This window comes from Papio anubis, chromosome 14, assembly GCF_008728515.1.
Source record: "Papio anubis isolate 15944 chromosome 14, Panubis1.0, whole genome shotgun sequence".
NCBI classification, from domain to species: Eukaryota; Metazoa; Chordata; class Mammalia; order Primates; family Cercopithecidae; genus Papio; species Papio anubis.
The window spans coordinates 3,127,334-3,151,440 of record NC_044989.1 but is presented as its reverse complement, the minus strand read 5'-3'; the positions used below and the strand labels follow the sequence as shown (position 1 = coordinate 3,151,440).

General features: G+C 46.7%; 1 protein-coding gene across 6 annotated transcripts in view; it reads left to right on the top strand.

Annotated features, from left to right (window-relative positions):
• EIPR1 (EARP complex and GARP complex interacting protein 1) overlaps positions 1 to 24,107 on the top strand; it is a 171,706-nt gene that overhangs the window by 86,969 nt on the left and 60,630 nt on the right. For 4 of the 6 annotated variants that reach the window (XM_003908237.5, XM_009183639.4, XM_009183640.4 and 1 more), the window contains one exon: positions 17,985 to 18,141. In XM_003908237.5, the coding sequence (XP_003908286.1) occupies positions 17,985 to 18,141 (157 nt within the window). Of the gene's footprint in view, positions 1 to 11,223; positions 11,241 to 14,407; positions 14,426 to 17,984; positions 18,142 to 24,107 lie in introns of those variants that run through there. The other 2 variants (XM_031654903.1, XM_031654902.1) reach the window with 2 other exon arrangements.

Sequence of the window (24,107 nt, the reverse complement as noted above, 5' to 3'; positions counted from 1 at the left end):
AATCAACTTTGAGTCCGAAGCCTTGAGGTCTATTTTTGCTCTGCCGTTAGCACTTGTGGGACCTGAGGCAAGTTACTTAGCTGTCATGGTAGCAATTTTCTCCCGTGACCTTTATAATAATCTTCCTGAGTGTATAGTCTTTGGCAGCTAGATCATTTAACTTAGCAGTGTTTACACTGTAGGATTTCAGCACATCTTCAATTCTGCCTTTTCACTTTTAGCCATTGTTTGCTGCTTCTCACGAGGGTGTGTTATTGTGAAGATGCAACTTTTTCCTAATCTTTCATTCTCTCTTGGTGGTTTTTAGAAATTCTGATATTGATGTGGAGTCTCTTTTCCATAAAAGGGGAACGTCAGTTAAAAAAGAAATATGATTGTTTAAGACTAATTCTTTGAAATATATTGAGATTTTTAATGGTCTATTGTATGGGTTAATTTTTATGTTGCGTTTGAGAAAAAAATTGTGTTGTGTTTGATTCTTTTTTAACCTTGCTATTTTAAATTTTTTCTAACTAGTTCTATCAGTTATTGAAAGATTTAAAGTCTCCCACTATGATACTAGATTCCTCTGTTTTTATTTGTTCTGTCAATTTTTGCTTTATATGTTTTTTGTGTAATTTTATTAAGGGCATACAAGTTTAGAATTTTTTTGTTTTTCTGAACTTTTGTATTATTAAGTGGTGACCTTTGCTTCTTTTGCTCAGATCTATTTTGGCAGATATCAACATGGCTAAATCAGTTTTCTTTTGTTGCTTGGTGTGACATTTTCTGTTCTTTGCCTTCCTGTGTCATTAAGTTTTAGGGATATGTCTTATAAACAATGTTGGCTGATTTTTAAAAAATTCAGTCTAACAATGTCCAGCCGATGTCCATTATAGTTATTGTGAGTACTGATCTACCTGTAATAATTCTTGTCATCTTTCTTTATACTTTTCTTTGGTACTACTTTCCTTCATCTCACTTTATGCTGTTTTGGGGGGTTTTGGTCATTTCTTGTTCTCTTGAGTGATTGTAAATCTTGTTTTTGCTCCATTTCTCTTCCTCTATTGTTTTAGAAGTTATATGCTCTTTTTCTACTCATACCATGTTGTTATTCTTGTTATTCATATTTAACAGAAATCTGAAATTAATTATTCAGTATTTCTCTATTCCAACAATATGAAAACCTTTTAAATCTATTTTCATCCCCCTTCTATCTTGGATATTTTGTTGGCCAGTATTCTAATTTTACCTTTGAGTATTTTTATTAACCTCAAAAGTAAATATTATCATTAGTGTCACACATAATTAGATGTTTTCTAGATTTTTGCCACGTATTTCTCTTAACTTTTTTTTTTTTAACTTCGAATTTGAGACCTTTCTTCTGGGATCACTTTCTTTGTTTTCCAAGTATGTCCTCAGAAGTTTCCTTAGTGAGGCTTTTGGAGGTAAATTCTCATGGTTTTTAAAAATATTTTATTTTATTTACACCCCAAGTAGGGTCTCGTGGCTTGATTTACCTTAACATGCCTTTATTTTTGAGTAGCCGACTGAGCAGCTCTGGTCTGACGCATGTTGTCCTGTGCTGGATTCCTTTGTTGCCCTTGGGAAGTCAGCTGCCCAACTGTTGACAGCACTGGCAACCTGTAACATCTGTGTTTGTCTTTGGTGTTCTGCGTTTTTGCTACAGTGTGTCCAGGAGTGGTTATATTTTTAATTATGGTTCTTGGAGATAGTTGTGCTTCCTGAGTCTGAGAATTTGTTTATTGATACCGTGCCTGCTGTCTTCTGTTTCTCGTGTGCACCCCACTTAAGGGTACGGCGAACCCTCCCAGCCTTTCTCCCACATTCCCATGCCGCAGTCTCTGCTGCGTCCTGGGTTCTTTCTTCACATCTTTATTCCAAATGATTAATTCTCACCACTTATTTCCAATCTGTTAAATTGCCAACCGAGACTTTCATTTCAACAGTCATAATTTTTACTTTTAGACATTTTATTTAATTTTTTTAGGAAGATTCTTGGTAAATTGTGATAGTGTTTTGTTGCCTGCTCATAACCCGGCTTTTATTTCTTTGAACATTGCGATTCTAGTATCTGAAGTCATTGGAATGCTAATTTGCTCTGTTCTCTGGGCCTGCCCTCATTCAGGCCACTGTCTTCATGGGTTTGTCCTGGGTCACAGGCTCCTATCAGGCTGCTCTAAGTCCATGGGGCCTCCAAGGGGCTGGCCTGTGGGTGCGTTCCTCCAGAGACGATTCTCATTTGTTTCAGAAAATGTCCAGGGTGGCCCAAAACCCAGGACTTCTTTAAGTTAGATTCTTGGCTTAAGATTTCGTGGACCACACCAGTAAAATCAAACTCAGACTTTTGTAAGGATCAATGCAGTTTTCAGGTTCTCAGCATAGACTCTATTTTTTATAAGAGCCATAGCTGAGATAAACAAGTGTTTTTTGTTTTTGTTTTTGTTTTTGACATTTGTCTATGCATGCCAGCTGGAGAATAATGTTTTCTAGCTCATTCCTGTAATGAGGATGTGGGTTTTAAGGAGCCTGGATTTTTGCAGAGGTCCTAGTATCCCCTCTTTACCTTTTGTGGACCAAAAGCTTACTTTCCTGTTCTGTGTGTGGCCTTTAGGTTCCTAACAGAGGCCAAGGTTGAAGGGTAACCATGGTTTATCATTTTGTTTTCAACAACAGCTTTACTGTTTGCTCTCAGTCATATTCTTCACTTCCCTGAAAGCATAGCTATGCCTTTAAAAATGTGTCTAAGTATTTTAGAAAGCCAGGTTTTTTTTTTGTTTTTTTGTTTTGTTTTTTTTTCCAAAATTAGCTGTATTGCTAGAATCCAAAGTCCTAGAATCTATTGATACATGAAAGAGAATGTGAACAAAGATACTGTAAGGTAAAATAATCCTAAACCTTTACTTCCATCCCTGGGCTTCCCATAACAATATCACACTGCCTGGTAGCTGTTTTCGCCTAGATAGCTCTGACATCTCAAAAGCAGCACAGTCTAAACTGTGTTCTCTGAATTACTCATGTCAGTGGATGATGTCGCCAGTGGTGTAGATTCTAGAAGACTTTGTCAGTCAGGGTCAAGAAAGCACTCTAGATACAGGCGCACCTCATCTTATTGCACTGGGCTTTATTGTGCTTCTCAGACATTGTATCTTTTGCAAACTGAAGGTTTGTGGCAACCCTGTGTCCATCAAGTCTGTTGGCCCCATTTTTTCAATTACATGTGCCAACTTTCAACAGCACGTCCCACTCTGTGGCCCATTTTGGTAATCTCACAGTATTTCACCTTTTTTCATCATTGTTGTATCTGTTGTGATGCTCTGTGGTCAGTGATCTTTGATGTTCCTATTGTAATTGTTTGGGGGCTCCACGAGCCGTGCCCATGTAAGATGGCAAAGTGAATCTGTGTGTGTTCTGAGTGCTCCATCAACCGGCAGTTTCCCATGTCTCTCCTTTTCCTCAGGCCTCTCTATACCCTGAGAACAACGATATTGAAGTCAGGCCCATTAATAACCCTATAGTGGCCTCTAAGTGTTCAATGAAAGGAACATCTCTCACTTTAAATCAAAAGCTAGAAGTGATTAAGCTTAGTGAGGAAGCCAAGCCTCAGCCAAAAGCTGAGGTAGACCAAAATCTGGGCCTTGCACACCAATAGGCCAAGTTGTGAATGCAAAGGGAAAGTTCTTGAAGGAAATTAAAAGTGCTGCTCCACTGAACACACAAATGATAAGAAAGCCAAACAGCCTTACTGCTGATAGTGGAGAAAGTTTCAGTGGTCTGGATAGATGATCCAAACATGCACAACATTCTTTTAAGCCAAAGCCTAATCCAGAGCAAGACCCCAACTCTCTTTATTCCATGAAGGCTAAGAGGAGTGAGAAAGCTGCAGAAGAAAAGTTGGGAGCTAGCAGAGGTGGGTTCCTGAGGTTGGAGGAAAGAAGGCATCTCCACAGCATAAGAGTGCAAAGTGGAGCAGCAAGTTCTCCCGAAGATCTGCCTAAGATCATTGATGAAGGGGGAACACGTCAGAACACTAAACAACAGATATTCAGTGTCAATGAAATGCCTTATATTCGAAGAGTATAAGCCATCCAGGACTTTCATAGCAAAAGAGAAGTCAAAGCTTGGCTTCAAAGCTTTAATGGACAGGCTGACTCTCTCATTAGGGGCTAAATGGAGTTGTTGACTTTTAAGTTGAAGCCAGTGCTCATTTACCATTCTGAAAACACCTAGGCCTCTCAAGAATGATGCTACATCTACTCTGCCTATTCTCTATAAATGGAACAACAAAGCCTGGATGACAGCACATCTGTTCATAGCATGGTCTAGTGAGTATTTTAAGCCCCCTCTTGACACCTACTGCTCAGAGACAGATTCTGTTGGAAATTACTGTCCATTGGCAATGCACCTCGTCACCCAAGAGCTCTGAAGGGGTGGTACCAAGAGCCGAATGCTGTTTTCATGCCTGCTAGCACAGGATTCATTTTGCAGCCCATGGATCAAGGAGTAATTTCAACTTTCAAGTCTTATTATTTAAGAAATACATGTCTTAAGGCTGTTGTTGCCACTGACAGTGATTCCTCTGATGGGTCTTGGCATAGTAAATTGAAAACCCAGAAAGGATTCACCATTCTAGATGCCATTAAGAACATTTGTGATTCCCAGGAGGTGGTCAAAATACTGACATTAAAAGGAAGTTAATGGGGGAAGTTGACTCTGGCCCTTGTGGACAACTTTGAGGGGTTCAAGACTTCCATGGAGAAAGTCACGGCAGTTGTGGTAGAAATAGCAAGAGAACTAGAATTAGAAGTGGAGCCTGAAGTTGGGACTGAATTGCTACAATCTCACCATCAAACTCGAATGAATGAGGAGGTGCTTCTCAAGGATGAGCAAAGCAAGTGGTTTCTTGAGATGGAATCTACTCCTGGTGGAGACGCCGTGAACACTGTTGAAACGATAACATAGGATTTAGAATATTACGTAAGCCAGGTTGATAAAGCAGTGTTAGGGTTTGAAAGGACTGACTCCAATTTTGAAAGAAGTTCTACTGTGCATAAAGTGCTGTCCAATAGCATCACGTGCTGGAGAAATCTTTCATGAAAGGAAGAGTCAGTAGATGCAGAAAACTTCATTTTTGTCTGAGAAACTGCCATTGCCACTCCATCCTTCAGTAGCTGCCACCTGATCAGTCAGCTGCCATCAACACTGAGGCAAAACCCTCCACCAGCAAAAAGATGACAGCTCCCTGAAGGGTCAGGTGATTGTTAGTATTCTTTAGTAATAAAGTATTTTAAAATTAAGGTATTCCCAATAGCTTTTTAGACATAATGTTTTTGGACACTTACTCGACTGCATTATAGTGTCAGTGTAACTTTTACATGCACTGGGAAACCAAAAAAATTCATGTGACTCTCTTTTTGCAATATTAATGTTATCGTGGTGGTCTAGAACCAAACCTGTAATAAGTGTGCCTGTGTTCCAGAAAGCGGGGATTTCATCCAGGGAGGAAACACAGATCTTAGTTACCATGGGAAGCAGCTACCACCCCCGCATGGAGACGCAAAAGGAAAAGGTAATAAACCTGGAGCTTGGAGGAGGTGCCCCGCAGAGCACACACTGGCACATGCCGACACACACCAGGCCCTCTGCAGGAGCACTGGCATCCGCAGAGCAGGTCTTCTGAGAGCCTCTTTGGAGCTGAGACCCTGCGGCGAGCATCCATGTGGGCACAGATGGGCTTGCACCCTGCTCAGCCTGAGCCCCGACATCCCCTCTTGTTTCGTCCCCGCTCTGTGCTTTCCAAGTCCTTGTTATAAGGGCAAAATGGAGGCTACTGCCTCTGAATCAATACAGACTCATATCTCTGCGCATCTGGACAATGTGGACAGCCAAGTGTCCTGCTCAGAATTTTGCCTCCTGGTATGATTTCTCTTTACCCGTTGTCGTCAGAGACACTTCTTCAGGGAGCACTTCCCATTGCTGCAGCTCATGAGGCCGCGCTATGTGCAAGCCAAGGGTCGGTGCTCCCGAGCTGAGGGCTGGTGCTCCTCTTCATTCGCGGTGCTGGGGAGCTTCCCAGGAGAACAGAGGCAATGCAGCGGTGCCAAGGCAGAGGGAGCTGCTGCCCGTAGTTATGCCACCTGCCTGTGCCTCAGGACCTGCTTGAACACAATTTTGTTTGGAAGAAGTGAGATTTCCACGCAATGACTGAGTGCGATGATTGAGTGTGATGATTGACTATGACTGCTGCTTCTGCCTGCGCTTAGGGCTTGATGTCAGACCACACGTGTTTTGTGGTGTGCAGTGCTCAGTGTACAGCGTGTCCACATGATGGAGTGGGTAGGGAAGCCAGGAGCTGTGTCCGGACAGGAGAGAAGTTACATGCAGAAGGGACACTGCTTGCCTCCCACACCTCACTGGCTGGCCTGTGATTCTCCCATGGGCCCCCCAGAGGCCCCACACAGCATGCTTGTTCACCCCGACACGGAGTGCCAGTGGGCATGCAGGTCTTCACAGCCCGCCATATGACAGAGGTAGGCTTTATGTCATATGTTACCTCCCAGATTCAAAAAGCCCCACCAAAGTCGGCCTCGTGGTGGTGAAGATGCCCCCATCTGCTCCACATCACCAGACCTTGAGACCTCCCTAAGCCAAGGGGAGCCGGCTTACTTCCCACCTCTGTGTACCTGTGTTGTTCAGGCATCTGAGGTGCCCGATGCTTCCTGGTCAACAGACCCCAAGCGCATGCTGTCCTGAGTGTGCTTTCTGTCCTGTGATTGAGGTCTTTGTGGATGAGGTCAGGCTGTATTGGTCTGGGCAGGAAGTGGAAACAGCAGGTTAAACAGGAAAGTTTAGTATAAAGAAGCGCTAAGTGTGGTAGAAGAGTCACAGGCGTCAGGTATTAAGAAACTCCCTCAGGTCACCCCGGACAGAGCAAGAGCAACTCAGGAAGGAAGATCTTGGTGGGGCACAAACCTCAGCCCACTGTGCAGCAGAGGTGGCTGCTCTGGCCAGGCTGGAGCTGGTCCACAGTCGCTGGATTGGCAGGAGGCTGCCCTCTGGATTGCAGGTGGGGAGTAGGTGGTCACAGCTGACAGCATGCCGTGCCGAGGGTGTGGGAACCCTCTGGGCTGTAGGCAGGGTACAGATAGGCCCCACAGGTGCCTTCAGAGGGAACCAGGACACTGGCACGGGCTCCAGGCCTCCCGGAGCTGGTGTGGGCAGGAAGTCTTGGGGTGCCAGTCTCTGGATTGAGAGGCTCATGGAAAGGCTATCACCAGGCCGAGGTGACGGGGTCACAGAAGGACCAAGGGCCCAGTGTTGGGGCCACGCTTCCCTGCACACACTCACAACCACTCCAGGACTGTGGCGCGGAAGGCCCTGCCTCCTCCTGTCTCCCTCCAGGGCCTTTGGCTGAGAACAGGGCGCATCTCCAAGGAGAGCAGCCGAACAGTCTGTGCTACACAGGGCACGGTCTGCAGGGCGCCTTCAGCACCTGAGGCGGCAAGTGGGTCACTGGCACAGGTGGATGGAGCCAGCCAATTTCTTCCTTAAAGGGCCAGAGAGTAAATATTTTAGGCTTTGTAGGCCATTCGGTCTCTGTCTTATATTCTTCTCTGTGTCCTTTGATGTCTCTTTAAAAATGCAGAACCACTCTTAGCTCATGGGGTGCAGGCCAGATGTGCCTGATGGGTACAGCATGTTGGCCCCAGGCCTGAGTCTTGATGTAGGTCTGCAGCAGGACATGAACAGGTACTGCTGGCCTTGCCAGGTGACAGCGAATGGCTTCTGGTGACCCTTCAAATTGGTGGTGTAGACCAAATTGCTAGATCAATCTTTGCATCCGAAGCCAGGGCCTGCATTCTTGTGTAGACGTGCTCTGTGACAGCAGCGTATCTGAAATGGCTGTGTTGGGGTTGCCCACCTGATTAAGTTTATGATCATGCACTGTCATTCTCCGAGAACCCTCTGCCGCTACGCAGGCCAAACAGCTGGGTTTGGTGGAGTGTGGTCAACGGCAGCACCCGGCATCTTTCCCAGCCTCCATGGTGGTCCTAACTCTCCATCCCACCAACACTGCAGTGCTGCTTTCGGTGGACTATTTTCATGGGTGAGGGAATGTCCCGGGGCGTCCCTCTGGTCCTTCCTGTCATCACTGGCTCTGTAGCCATGGAGTGGGTGCTGTGTGGTCGTCCTGCCAATGCCAGGTCCGTCTATTCCAACGCACATGCAGGGATTGGAGAACTAACCGCAGGTTGGATTCACTGACCCCACTGGGTTCTCTGAGGTGGACTTGGGCCACAGCCTCCAGGTCTCTGCTTGGGGCCGTAGACCCTGTGATGTGTTGGGTCCAGCAGGACTGGCATTGATTCAGGGTCTGGGGTAGTTCCCTCTCCCCATGGTCAGCTCTCCTATAAAATAGCCATGGGTCCTTCCCCAAGGGGACCTGGGTTCCCCTAAACCGAGGGGCCATAGGTCTGTGAGCTGGCTTAGGTGAAGAGCTGAGAGAGGCCGCGCCTCTGCACTGTGGTCGTCAGGCCAGCTTTCTGTCTCTGCCCTGAGCCTTTCTGGCATGTGGAGTTGGGGCTGAGCAGCCTGCCTGTCTTTTTCTCCCTTGGCCTCTGCCGCAGCTCCATCTGGTCTAGACTGCTCTGATTGGCATCTCATGCCTGTGCCCACTGTATCTCTGGAGCTCATGGCCGGCGAGCCCCTGACACCCCCACTTCTCAACACCCTCTTCCTGTTGGGGCAGCAGCCTGTTGTGATGCTGGCACCACCTCCTGCTGCCTCCTGGCCAGCAGAGCTTGTCAGAGGCGCGGGTGCCCCTCACGAATGCCTGGAGGATAAGAGACCTGATGTCATCCTTATCTTGCTCATCAGCCTTGCCGCCTTCTGCAGTCAGTCTCTGCCCCTGCACACTCAGGCGCTGCAATCTGTACATGGTGCCATCCCTAAGGCATTTAAAAGGCCATCGAGGAAGGTATTTTTAGGCCCAGATTTTCAGGCATCCTGTCGTGCACCCCGAGGTGTACCTGCATCAGGTGAGCGCCCAGTGAGGCTGTCGTTTGTCCTCACCCCTCCTGCTCAGCGCCTGCCAGACTCAGAGATGGCTGCAGGCTCTAAAAATAGCCCCATCTTAATGTACTGCTTGTGCAGCCTGGAAGCCTCCTCCTCCTCCAGCTGGGGATCAGATTATGTCCCCCAGGCAGGGCATTGTTCACCCTTTAGCCGGCCTGACTGGAGCTACTATTCATGCTTACAAAGGCTCTAATCTCCTTTGAATTCCTGTAAGCCTTTTGCCTGGTAATCCCTTCCAGCAGGCAGCACAGGCGGTCACGAATATGCCTCCCTCCCTTCATTTTGCCCTGATTATCTCTTTATCTCTTTAAGGGTCTTTAGCTTTTGTGTTAACATGTAAAAAGTAGGTAGTGGCATCAAATTGGCTTTAAAGACACAACTTGGAATTTTCTCTTTCAAAGCAGGGGGCTGTTATGGGAGTCAGGAGGCTCCATTCATTCTGGACATCAGTGCTAATGAGCCGTTTGAACTTGGAAAATCAGTGGCTTCACTGGGCCTCAGTTTCCTCATTTGTGAAATGAGGGGGCTGTGTTCATTCAGCATGATATCGGAGTTCCCTTCCAGCCCAGGTATCCTGTGGTTCTCTGACTTCTGTCGGCACAGACGTGGTGTCTGTGGGCAGTGCTGCTGTGGTTTGTGCCATAGGCCTGGTTTTATGTGGCAGCCTTAAGCCCTGCCCTCTGCTGGCTCCTAGTCATTGTGATATTAATTCGGCACAGGAAGTTACATTTTCAGGACCCCAGTTCAGGAGTGTGTGAAAAACACAGATGAAAGATGAAATGCCTCCCTGCTTATTACAGCATTTTCCTTCTAAAGATCAGGTTTTCCTTCTTAAAAGCTCCTTAGTTTCTTTGATGGCTGCTGGATGTGTGTTGAACACTCTTTTGGGATCCAGCAGCTACAGAAATCCTCAGAGTTTCAGAGCCGATGAGTGTGTCTCCATGGGTGCTTCTTCCTTAGTGCTGTTTACCTTCCATTTCATCTGCCTCTGAGGATATGGAGAGTTTCTGGAGGTAGGAATGCCTACCGTATTTCCTGAACCCCAAGCACACTCCTTATTCAGCAACGTGTGCAGCTCTGTTCATTTCTTTGGGTGGCAATGCCAGAGACACCTCCTGCCTGCACACACCTCTAATGTCCTCTAATCTTCCTCAGGGTGATTTCTGGTGTTCACATACTTTACTAAGGCGTTTTGAACACATCTTGTACCCACCAGATTTTCAGACTAAATTCTAGAAGAGCAATTTTATAATCTTTTGGAAAATCTAAGTACATTTTTCATACACTAGAAATTTCATTAATTTTATTTTCCTTTTATTTACCAATTTTTAGAAAAATGCATTGAGGCCAGGTACGGTGGCTCAAGCCTGTAATCCCAGCACTTTGGGAGGCCGAGGCGGGTGGATCACAAGGTCAGGAGTTCGAGACCAGCCTGACCAACATGGAGAAACCCCGTCTCTACTAAAAATACAAAAATTAGCTGGGCGTGGTGGTGGCGCCTGTAATCCCAGCTACTCAGGAGGCTGAGGCAGGAGAGTCGCTTGAACCCAGGAGGCGGAGGTTGCAGTGAGCCGAGATGGCGGCACTGCGCTCCAGCCTGGGCGACAGAGTGAGACTCCATCTCAAAAAAAAAAAAAAAAAAAAAAAGGGAAGAACAGTGCATTGGTTCCGTAGTGTTTTGCAAAGGAACGGGGTGAGGTTGTCTTTGTGTGTCACATGACCTCGCACGTGGCTAACACCGTTGATGCTTCCACCCACTGCAATTCCCTTTTTTGATCTGTCCTGCCCCAAGGAAGCCTCCTGTGGCCCCTGCTTTTGACACTTCCCTAGCAGTGCTGGGAGCTTCCTTATTTGCCAGACACAGGAAAGCCTTTATTTATCCAGTTCTTCTGGGGCATGGCAAGCTGAAGATGATTAGGACATTCATTACAATATGGAAGCAGCTTGGGTATGCATCAAGGCTAATGAGCCGGATGAATGGATAAAGAAACATGATACAAATAGAGCACTGCTCAGCCCTAAGAAGGAAGGAAATCCTGCCATTTGCAGCAACATGGATGAACCTAGAGGTCTTCGGTGAAATAAGCCCAGCACAGTCAGACACCACGCAATCTCACTGATATGCAGAATCTAAAAATACTGAAGTCACAGAAGCAGAGTAGAAGGTGAGACCAGAGACTGGCCGGAGGGCAGATGGGGAAAAGGGAGATGTTGGTGAAAGGATACAAAGTTTCAGTTAGGTGGAGAAATGAGTTCTAGAGATCTATTGGCTGTCTTGGTGACTACAGTTAGTAGCAATGTATCATGGTAACTAAAGTTATTAGCATTGTATCATATACTTGAAAATTGTTAAGAGAGTAGATTTCAAGTGTCTTCACAACAAAAAATAAGTATGCAAATATGAATTGGCTTAACTTAGCCATTCCACAATGTATACACATATCAGAACATTATGTTGTATACTATAAATATATGTGTTTTTAAATTTGTCAAATAATAAGGAAGTTCATGTTGCTGCAGCATCATTTGTTGGGACACAGAGCCATCTGGAAATACTGGGTTCCACGCCTCTGTGTGCTATTATCGGGGCAAGGAAACTGACAGAGGAGCTGGGTCCAGCACCGTGCTGCTTCCTGGGGAAGGCGCTGGCCACGCCGTGCTGCTTCCTGGGGGAGGTGCTGGCCGCACTGTGCTGCATGCTCTTGCTGCATGAACCCGGCACACCTGGGTGGTGTGGTGTGATGTGGATAGGAGATCCTGGGTCCACTCCTGCTTGTTGCATAGTGCGGTTCTGTGGCTTCTCTGATTATGTGCGTTTGTGGTGGTGGGGCCATTGCGGGGTGGTCTCTGGTCAGGGCATCAGGGTGCTGGCTTTGTTTTTGCAGCCAAGAAAGGCAAAGTCATACTTGGAATAAGTATCGGGTGAACCCCTTCCTGTTCTCAGGATGGAAGGGGCCCTAGGCATCACCTTGCCGCATGCAACACCATGAGTCTCCAGGTTCTCAGTCTTTTTCCTTCCAGGCTTCTAACCAGTCACCAGGCAGTTGGCCATGCCCTTGAGCACGGGCCACTTTTTACCCGCTGTGGGGATGGCCAGAGCAGTGCTAGGAGCCCTGCCTCATGATTGTCTTTCTTCACAATCACCTTTCCCTCCATGCTTTTCCAGCCCTCTTCTGAGTGTAGCCATCTGACAGCGCCTGCCCATGTCTGGCTTATGCCCTCTCCTGAACTCATTGATCTATAAAGCAGCTCAGATCTCTTCTCCTTCTTCAGCTAAAAGTACAGGACTCCCGCATGGCCACAGGCATGAGCGCAGGGAGGGTCCAGGGCGGGGAGGTCATGTATGGTTTGGGCACCTACCATGCAGCTTTCTGGTGCCCTCTGGTCCTGCCTGACTCTGTCCTGTGTGTGCCGTCTCTACTTTGTAGTAAATCACTGCTGGCCCTGCCCAACCCTGTGACCTGGTGGCTATGACTGAGCTCTTCTCATGAGTGACACGTGGCACTTGGGGCCCCATGGTCAGGAGCTCCGTTATCAGGACCCGGAAGCATGGTCACAGCTGTTTATCAAAGATGTGGTTCTGTGCTGCAGATGGCATGGCTTGCTCCAGAGCCCCAGGACCACATGGTGACTCCACTCGGGCTCTCCACAAAGTCCACACTGCTTGCTTTCTACCACTGACAACATGCTTTCTACCACCGACAGCTTCCACACCAGCAGGTCTACTAGGCGTCCCCAGAGGCGGGGCTGCCTCTCCCCAGCCTGATCTTGCTGCAGTGCCCTCTTGGCCTAAGCTGGCAGCTTTATGTGCTACGCCAGCATCTGGGCTGGCCCAGCCTTCCTAGGTGTGTAATGTGTCACCTCTAGAATGAAGAGGCCTGCCAGGCATTGCAGCGTCATTTCTGCTTTTGCTCTGGAGGGGAAGTCCTGGTGTCCTCAGCAGAAGTAACAGTTCCTGGAATCACCATAGCCTGTGTCTCCTGCCGTCTTGCCAAGGTCTTCTGCATGCTCCTCCTACCTCGTCACTGTGATGTCATGAATGCAGTGGGTCCGTGTGATGTTCTCTGGGCTAACCAGACCTCTTTGAACTATATTATGGTAGAAAATGGGAGACCAGCACAGCTCTGTGGCAAGAGTGTATACGGTTTTCCTTTGCTTGTGAATGCGGATGGTTTTCTCATCTTCTTTCTTCATTGGGATAGGACAGGATGCATTTGGTGGTCCGTGTGCACACATCATGTGCCTAAGGGCCTGGGAATCTGCTCTAACAAGACTCCACGGCTGGCACTGTGGATCTGAGCAGGCTCCTGCTTTGCTGAGCTGAGAGTCATCCACAGTCATTCTCCAGGGCCCATTGGCTTTCTGCAGAAGCCAGTGGTGAATTCAGCAAAGCCACACCCACTTCATACCCTTGATCCTTAAAGTAAGCACAGATCTCTACCACTCTTTGATGGGATGGGGAGCGCAGTTTCAGAGGCTTCTATGTGACCTTCCCATTAACTCCACGGGCCACAGACCCAATATGGACTTGTCACAAACTGCCCAGTATGTCAATCCTATTTGACCTTAACAGACCCTGGAATTGCCCACTGGGTGCATCCACAGACCCAAAGGATCTGCGGTAAGCCAGGCTTTGCCTAGGACTTTACTTATTACCTAGTGTCCCCATGCCCCACTCGGGCCAGAGGACACTGGGACAATTTGGGTTGCTGGGCCTCTGTGCGTATCTTTGTGTTCAGCAGACCTGGAAGTGTGTGGGAATTACCCTTTGCCCAGGGAATGGCATTCAGGAAATGGCAGTGGGTCCCTTTGGTACAGACTGGGGTAATTGTTGCAGTGTACACCTGCCCTAGGGTTGCAGGTTCCTAACTCGTGGGGAATCAGACCATCTTTATAGTCAGTGAGTTCCAGCTCTGAAGCTGGCTCAAATCTGGAGCTGGGTAAGGGATCATGGCGGTGAGTGGGGTGACTTCCCTCAGCCTTCCGCTTATTCATTCTTGTTTTCTTTTTAATACGTATGTGTGCTATGTATGTTTGCATGCATGTGTGCATGTGTCAGGCAGGCAGTACTCTCCTTGCATGCCTGTCTGTTTCGCCCCTAGGAATACCATCTCCATTAACTGTCTCCACAGCCCTCTGCCAGTTGAGCTTCCTTGGCCGGCACTCTGGTCTCATTGGTCATTATGATAATCGCTACCCCCTGACTTCTGGCAGTTACATCCCGTCACCCGACCACAATTACTTGGGGCTGGGTTTCACCGCCCAAGTCAGAAAGCGGCCACAAGGCTTATTATTAACAAGCCAAGCTTTGTGACAGCTTCTTCTAAGAGTGGAATTATTGGGTCATCTGGTAAGTGAATGTTCAACTACAAAAGTGTTTTCCAAAATGTGTGTACTGTTTTACACTCTTTTTTACAATCTGTGAGAGATCCAGTTACTGTACATCTTTGCCAATACTTGCTACTGTTGGTCTTTTTTAAATGAAAATTTCACCATTCTAGTAAGGTATGTGGTGAATCTCATTTGGTTTCACTTTGCCTTCTTCCAATTATTAATCATGTTGAGCATCTTTTCTAGTGCTTGTTGAACATTCATATGTTTTCTTTTGTGAAGTGTCTGATTTGGTGTTAGGTACATTTTTAAAAACTAAGGGTTGTTTCATTATTAAGCTGTAGGAGCTCTTTATATACATTCTGGATACAGGACCTTTGTCAGATGTATATATTAAGAATATCTCCTCCTGGTCTCCCTCCCTCCCTCCCTCCCTCCCTTCCTTCCTCCCTTCCTTCCTTCCTTCCTTTTTTTTGGTTTTTGTTTTTGTTTTTGATGGAGTCTTGCTCTGTTGCCCAGGCTGTAGTGCAGTGGCGCGATCTCAGCTCACTGCAACCTCCACCTCCCAGATTCAAGCAATTCTCTTGCCTCAGCCTCCCGAGTAGCTGGGATTATAGGTGCCCACCACCATATCCAGCTAATTTTTGTATTTTTAGTAGAGATGGGGTTTCACCATGTTGGCCAGGCTGCTCTCAAACTCCTGACCTCATGATCTGCCTGCCTTGGCCTCCCAAAGTGCTGGGATTAGAGGCGTGAGCCACCACGCCTGGCCAGTGCTTCATTTCTTTAATAGTGTCTTTCTAACAGCAGAGTTTTTAATTTTGATTTTAAAGAAGTTATAAATGTTGATGAAGTCCAATTAATAGGGTCTTTTGGTGAATAGAAGTTCTTAATTTTAATAGATTCTATGTTACTGTCTTTTTCTGTATGATCCAGCTTTTTTCCCCCTGCCATTTAAGAAATCTTTGCTTGTTCCAAGGTTGAGAAGATATTCTACTATGTATTCTAGAAAAGATTTGTATTATTTCATCTTTACATCTTTATCATCAGTCTATCTGGAATTGGTTTTTGAGTATGTGATGAGGTAGGATACAAGTTTATTTTCTTTCATATGGATATACAATTGATCCAGCATCATTTATTGAAAAGACCATCCTTTCTCCACTCTGAGTGTTGTTTTTGTAGTAAATCAAGTGACCATCTTTCTAAGGGTCTGTTTCTTTCCAGCTTCCAAAACTTCATTGCTCTTCTTATCCTTGTGGGTTTATGTTTTTAAAAGAAAATAGAAGCAAAAACCCCTCTTTGTTACAACATTAGAAAGGTTTCAGAATGAAAGTTTTCAGAATGAAAGGTTTCAGAGTGAAAGTTGAAGTGAGTGTAGGAAGTTGAAGTGAGTGTAGATTCTCTTAACGATATTTTCTGGGAGGTTCCTCGATTGCCTTCTCTACTCTATGAAGTTGATGGACTCTGGGGAGAGAGGTGAATAGCGCTAGACGAACTGGTTATGTGGAAACTTCGCTGTCCAACTAGTCACTTAAATATCATCTCCGGTGTAGACTTTGAAGGAAGGTAGCTTACCTGAGAGTGGAAAATCTTATTTCACATGCACCACTTTTGCTTTATTGAGGGCAACATGGAGTTTGGCGAGCTGGCAGTTACAGGAAAGTCACTTTGTTTACACCTGAAAAGAATTTGCCAAAGAAGGAATTTGTTGGGGATGTGGTGGGGAGTGTCTGCCATCAGTAATTTCTTCCACAGAATAGCTGTTTTTACTATACCCTCCCTTTGTCATCTTATATATTGCATTCATTTTGAAGTACAGCCACAGTTTAGTGCTCCTTTTATTAGTTCTATCATTTGTAAGATTAGACATGTATTTTTCTGCCATTTAGAAAGATTAAGATAATCTCCACCTCGTTGGGTTAGTGTGTGCTGGTGGGTTAGGCATTCCATTTTTTCTTTCCTACTCCAAATTGCCAACTTTCTCTTCGGTTATTTGCGTGTTTCCAGGAGTGCCATTGCCAATCTCATGAGCTCTACAGAAGACCGTGTAACTGAAAATTTCAGCAAAATAAATAAATAAATAAATAAATGAAATTCTCATGTAGACGGAACTGTCTGTACGCTCCATTTTTGTAAAGTTGGAAATGTTAACATTGTATGAGTATATGATGAAGGATTTTTTTTTTCTTTAAGCCACAATTGCGTGTTCTTTTAGACCCAACATGGTATATAAAATGGGCACTGAATTTGGAATCAGAAAATCCTGGTTGAAATCTTAATCTTTTAACTTCGTATCATTCGATCATGGTTAACAATGGTAATAATAATATTCACAAAGCTAGATATTTTGTCATTGAGTTCGTTGCTGCACATTTCTTGGTTGATTAGTTGATATTCAGATTGCAGGAGCATCATCATTATCAGTAAGTGATACATTTTCGATTGTAACATAAGGTCATTGTTATTTTGTAATGCCATACTGTTTTTCTTCTTGACTACTCATGGGATGTTTTTTTGTTCTAACACAATATATAATATTTTTATATTCTTCACTTGATATAAGTTGATGATTTAATGTTGAATCCTGTTTGCTATTTTACTACTATTCATTAAAGGCCATCTTTAAAAGGGAGAGGTGTTTAGCACATATTCAATTTAAAACTAAATGGAAAGCAAACTCGGAAAGGATTTATCTTCAAGAATTCAATGTTAAGTCTAATTTTTAAAAAAACTTATATTGAGAAATTTTCTAGAGAGTCAGAGACCTAGAGCCTGGCGCCTTCCCTGAAAACAAGTGACCCCAGTCTTTCTAATGCAAGTTGAGTCTCTTTATCCACAAAGTAGCTTTTCTAGGTACTCTAGATTGCTGGAGCATCTTAAAAATAAAGAGTGTCAAGACTCAGGGAGACCGAACAGCCACCAGCAGGCCCACATAAGGATGGGACTCCCATTTCTAGGAGAAGGGGCTGTATTGATGACATGGTGAGGCTGGGCCGCTGCCTGTTGCGTGCCGGGGCTCCAGGCCTCAGCCTGCAATGCCTCTGAATGGCGTTATCTTCCAGTCCCAGACACTCATCACTTTAGGTAAACTGAGGCAGAATAACATGAGTGACAGGATTTCCAAATGGAATATTGCTCAGTGTGCTTAATAGTCATTTAAGGTGATCTCATACAGCTATGAGGAGAACACCCATTGAATGCCAACCTTAGACACCAGCTGCATGTGTGGTGATTATATCTTTAGTCCCCCATTTCACTCCCTTTTTTGAAGAACTATTGAAGAAGAACGGAAGGAAATCGATTTTGAGGGAATTAAATTTTCTTTTGAAACAGCATGATGGTGTTTAAAACAAAGAGAAAGTGAGCGAACAGGATGCCGATGACGGACCGTGCCGGGTTCTGCCTGCCGACTCAGGCTGTGCTTCTCCCTGCTCTGTCTTTGCTGCCTGCAGTCGTAAATATTTTAAAGAGCAGATGCGCCCGCTTATGGATTTGTGTAAATGTGGGTGTGCTGTCTGCAGAATGCGGGGCACACCGTGCTCTGTTGACATTATCCATTATGCTCTGTTGCTCAGCTTCAGACAGCAAAGTCCTGACATGTGCAGCCGTGTGGAGGATGCCGAAGGAATTGGAATCAGGCAGCCACGAGTCCCCCGATGATTCATCCAGCACGGCGCAGACCCTGGAGCTGCTCTGTCACCTTGACAACACAGCCCACAGCAACATGGCCTGGTAGGATTTTGCATATTTCATGCGCCCAGAATGAGCCTGCAGGTTGGCCAGGTGCAGGAGCTTGTGCAGATTCCTTTGCAGGAGCCACTGTCCACGCTTCAAAAACGCTCCTTTCTTTTAAAAAGCTGCTAGAATTTGATTTTTAATTTTAGTCCCCGTGTTTTCCAGATTAGCCACATTGACAGAAATGTAGCAAGCGCGCCTGCATCCCCTCTTTCTCCTCTTCATCTCAGAGGAGTGTTGCCCACGGGGACCTGCCAGAGGGTAAAGGGTCAGGCGCCGCACTGCCCTCAGGTGCTGTGTGGCTTTTCAGCTTGGTCAGTGTGCATCGAATCATACTCGCACGTAAATTATTTACCACTTCAGGTTGCAGCCTATAATCCCTTCCTTCTGTGGACAAAGCATGAATGCACAGTGTGCATATGGGGCTGCGTGCCCGAGCCCGCCCCTGTACGGCATGTGGCATGTCATTCACGTGGCTCCCTGGCCAGTGGCTGCTTCATGAGGTTGGAGGCCTGGCTGTGTCCACCCACTGGTCGTTCCCAGGGACCTCTCCACGGCAGTCAGAGCTGCTCTCTGAAGGCCCTGAGGCCTTGGTAAAAATTAAGAAGCCGCATTTTCTAAAGGAGATTGCGGGGGCATAATGTTGTTATGAGTGTTGACAATAATGATAGTGATCGTCTCACTTAATGCAGTAACACGTGCACATGCGTGTGTGTCTGCAAGAGACTCATCGTTTGTACAGTGACTTCTGTCTAGTCAGTTCTACCAATTAAATCAATTTAATACAACAAATACTTATTAAACACCTGCTACACAAACCCTGCCAGGCTCCAGGGACACCAAGGTGACAAGTTAGAGGGCCCGGCCTCCAAGAGTCATGATCTCCATGGGGAGACCCAGCATGTACACAGCTAACTGTGGGTGGGACCGGCCATGATGCACCCGAAATCATTACGGACTGTACCCTGTGGCCCCGGAGGGAGCAGGCATTAATTGTTATTAGAGGAACTGAAGAGGGATGCGCTTATGAGATGATGTTTGGAATGGGGACCGAGGACCAGCTCAGGTTTCCTTCATCAGGTATGGAGGAGAGCAGTGCTGTAGGTCAGGCTGTCTGTGGCTCCGGATGCTCTCTGTGTATCAGTTTGTGGTGGAATAATAATTATTATTATTATTTATTTTTTTTTGAGATGGAGTCTCGCTCTGTCTCCCAGGCTGGAGTGCAGTGGCGTGATCTCGGCTCACTGCAAGCTCCACCTCCTGGGTTCACGCCATTCTCCTGCCTCAGCCTCTGGAGTAGCTGGGACTACAGGCGCCCACCACCATGCCCGGATAATTTTTTGTATTTTTAGTAGAGACGGGGTTTCACCATGTTAGCCAGGATGGTCTTGATCTTCTGACCTCGTGATCCGCCCGCCTCCGCTTCCCAAAGTCCTGGGATTACAGGCGTGAGCCACTGCGCCCGGCTGGTGGAATTATTTGTATACTTGCTGTGCTTCTACCAGTGGATATTTCTTCTTGCGGAGATGCTCTGAGTATTAAAATCACAGCCAGTCTTGCACAGTAAGGGGAGGCAGATGGAGAGTCCCAAAGTCCCCAGGAGTGATTGCCTCTGTGCTGTCACTGCCTGCCCGAATGCAGGCTCTCTGGGCAAACCACACCGCACTGTTACAAGGTCCACATTTCAAATCATGGCCACATCCCCAGCAAATAGACATTTGTGCACATCTGTGTGGTGCACACGTGAGCACATGTGTGTATGTGTTAATGTGTGTACACATTGCAGGAGACACTGGCACCAGGGAGCAGATGAGTGAGACTCTGTGCAGGTCAGTGGTCATGTTAGGGAGGTTAGCATGTGTAGAGGATGACAGTCCTGCTGGGATGTGCAGAGACAGCTGAGCTCAGAAAAGGGACGTTGGCCTTGGCCCTCCCTGGGGACAAGGAGCTGTCAGACTGCTTCTCAACTTCCCACCTTGTGCAGACACCATCACATACACTGTATGCAAAGACAGGCCACACGGGTGTCTGTCGTGGGGAACCAATTATTAGATTGTAATGTTACATTGCATTGTATGTACATACACTTATGAACATAGTTGTTGAAGGCTGGGTGCAGTGGCTCACACCTGTAATCCCAGCACTTTGGGAGGCCGAGGTGGGTGGATCACCTCAGGTCAGGAGTTCAAGACCAGCCTGGCCAACATGGCGAAACCCCATCTCTGCTAAACATACAAAAATTAGCCGGATGTGGTGGCATGTGCCTGTAGTCCCAGCTACTTGGGTGGCTGAGGCAGGAGACTCACTTGAATCTGGAAGGCGGAGGTTGCAGTGAGCTGAGATCATGCTACTGCACTCCAGCCTGGGTGAGAGAGTGAGACTCCGTCTCAAAACAAAAAATAACAAAAAAAACAAAAGAAATTGTTGATATTAAACAGGCAAATTCAACTATCTTGAACTATCTACCTTGGAATGCCATTTACTCTGATTTTGCCTCTATTGTTTAAAGCATTTCTTGAATTCTATTTTGTTATCCAATATATTATTGCATATTCTTTTTTTTCTTAAGCTTTTTATTTTGAGGTGGTAAATTCACATGGAGTTGTAGGAATAACAGAGAGATCCCATGTATCCTTCAGCCAGTTTTCCCCAAGAGTAACATTGCATAACTATTGTACAGTATCACAAACAGGAAACTGGCATTGATACAGCCCACTGCACTTACACAGATTCCACCTGTTTATATGCATTTGTGTGTGAACACTGGCTTCTATGCCATTTGTTGTGTGTGTGGGTTTGTGTAGCCACCACCAGAGTCAAGGCACAGAACAACTCCAACCCTAGGTCCTTTGTGCTACCTTATATTTATAGCCACAGCCACCTTCCTTCCCCCTCTGAGGCCTTAGCCCCTGGCCACCCCGAATCTGTACTCTATCTCTGTATTGTTATTTGGAGAAGGTTCTATAAATGGAATCACACAGTGTAACCTTTGATAACTGGTGTTCTTCACTTAGCTTGATTCCCTGGAGGTTGAGTTGCTGCTTCATTTTCAAGTTTGGGTTCCAGCCGCCACGTGTGCCGGTCAGTGGCCGGTTCCTCTTCGCTGCTGTGGGATATTCCGTGGCATGACGCACCACGGTTTGTTAAGCACTGACCTATTGAAGCTCATCTGGGTTTTTCCTTGTTTTTGGCGATTATGACTACAGTTGTGGTAACTATTAACGAACAGGTTTTTGCATGAACGGGAGGTTTTATTTCTCTCGGCTCAGTTAGTTTTGTACGGAGCTGCTGCATGTGTGAGCCATGGCAGAGCATGAGGGCCTCCTTTCTGCATCCTCCCCAGCATTTGGTGTCGTCCGGCGTGTTCTTTTAAGTGTCTTCCATGGCGTGGAAGTGTTGCGATTAGACAGGGAATTTGATTTTAGGGAACGTCGGCCTGGTGAATACAGCACAGGTGAAGGCCGCCCTTTGGGGTCAGACTCCAGGTGCTTGGTGGTAGTTTTGTTTGCCTCCTTTTGGCACATAATTGGCAGCAAGAACAACTCCAGGAAATGTTTACTGCACAAAGCTTCTGGCCAGCAGGGAGTGCCCGAGAATGCCACACGGTTCCCCACACTCATGTTGCTACCGCTCCAACCACTGTCACGGCCGCCATGGGTGTGCCCTACGAACTAGAGGCATGCCCCACACCCCAGGGAATGGTGTTCGGGGCTCCTGTCCTCCTGGCCATTTCAGCTTTTGCCTGTCTGGAGCAACCCGATGTCCTAATTTCGGTTACCTCTCCTGTATCTGTTTTCAGCCCTCCAACAAGCAGAGGCTGAGCAGAGCACCCCTCCAGTTGCCCTTAGCTCCTGCTAGTGGGAACAGTGAAGGCTAAGGAAGGAACTTATAGAGTCTTGTGACCTGGCGTACCGCCCTGAACACTAATCAGACGTGCTCCAGAGCCCGGCAGCCTATGGAAGCAGACGGAGACTGGCCGGGAAGTACTGAGCCCGGTTTCTCGTCCTCACCCACTCCTCGTGGGCAGTAGGGTCATGAGGAAGTCACTCATCTCTCTAGCTCAAACCTTCATCCCTGAAGCGGAGATGACGTTCCTCAGCTGATGGTTATGTGGCAGGGCCTCTACATGGTGTCCACCAAGAGTCCAGCTCTGTAAAATATTTGGAGAGATTTATTCTGAGCCGAATATGAGTGTGGCCCGTGACCCAGCCCTCAGGGCGTCCTGAGAACATGTGCCCAAGGTGGTTGGGGTGAAGTGTGGCTTTCTACATTTTAGGGAGGCACGAGACATTAATCAAATACATTTAAGAAATACATCGGTTTGGTCCAGAAAGGGGGGACAACTCAAAGCGGGAGGCTTCCAGACTGTAGGTAAATGTAAACATTTTCTGGTTAACAATTGGTTGAATTTGTCTAAAGACCTGAGATCAACTGAAAGGAATGTCTGGGTTAAGATAAAGGACTGTGGAGACCCAAGTTCTTATTTGCAGAGGAAACCTTCAGGTAGCAGCTTCAGAGAGAACAGGCCGTAAAATGTTTCCTGTCAGACTTAAAGCCTGTGTCGATGTTGATGCCGGAGAGGCAGAATGAGGCACGTCTGATACCCACTTCCCATCCTGTCCGGAAACAGTCTTTCGGGTTAAATTTTAAAAGAGCCCTGACTGGGGAGGAAGTCCATGCAGATGGTTGGGTTCTTAGAATGTTTTATTTTTGTTGTGTCCCTTACCATATTTGCTAAGGAAGATCCTAAAAACAAGGCACAGTCAGGATTCCTTGAAGTCGCCCCCGAGGTCCCCGCCAGCCCTGGTGCTCTACAGCTCTGCCCGGCAGGAACGAGGCCCTGAGCTGGGCTGAGAGGAGCTGCCCCGCCACCAGCACCACTTAGACGCTCCTGTCTCAGCCTCGCCTGTTTACCTCCCTCTCAAGTCACCACGCTCCACCCCTACCCTGTGATTTCTTGCCATTTTGCCCATTTTTTTTGTGTGTGTGTGTGACAGAGTCTCCCTCTGTCACCCAGGCTGGAGGGCAGTGGCGTGATTTCAGCTCACTGCAACCTCTGTCTCCCGGGTTCAGGCAATTCTCCTGCCTCAGCCTCCTGAGTAGCTGGGATTACAGGTGCCAGCCACCACGCCTGGCTAATTTTTGCATTTTTAGTAGAGATGGGGTTTTGCATATTGGCCAGGCTGGTCTCGAACTCCTGACCTCAAGTGATCTGCCCACCTCGGCCTCCCAAAGTGCTGGGATTACAGGTGTGAGCCACCGTGCCCGGCCCATTTTGTCCAATTTTATCTTTCTTCATAGGAGTTATCGCTGCTCAGTATTCCCGTCTCTGTTCTCACTCACGTGTGGTTTTCTCTGTGGATGCTGAGCCTCTGCAGAAGCTGCTGACTTTGTCAGGTCCAAGCCTGTGTCCTCAGCACCAAGGACAGCACAGGGCAGACACTCCGCGTATTTGAGTGAGAAAGTGAATGCTTTGCAACAACCATATCGTATCGAACCGTTCTATGAACCAGGCCCCTTTGCTAGGGTTTTGCGTGCGTTACCTCATCCATTTCCCAGAGCGATCCTGTAAAGTGGGGACTGTCCTTACCCTGTGGCCCCGAGAGGTTAAGGTAAAGTGTTACTCACTCCTGCAGAGGGAGTATTCAGGATTCATAGCCAGGTCTTGCCCCAGAACTCCAGAAACACTGGGGTCACCTCCCTGCCGAAGGAACAGAAGGAGCCATATGTGTTCATCACAGTGTGATTAAGAAATTGTTTCTGTTCCTGGGAATGTAAATGGATCTTCATGAGAGTAAGTTTTGAGGATGTTTCAGTTTTTCTAACTGGTCCTTTTGGTTGATAAACATCAATAAAGTATGCTGTATATGGGAATTGCACATTTTGAAAATTACAAAATGCCTTTCTTTTCTAACCTGCTTTCCCCTCTCTACCTCTGGTTTGCTGCTTCTTCAGCTGTGGTG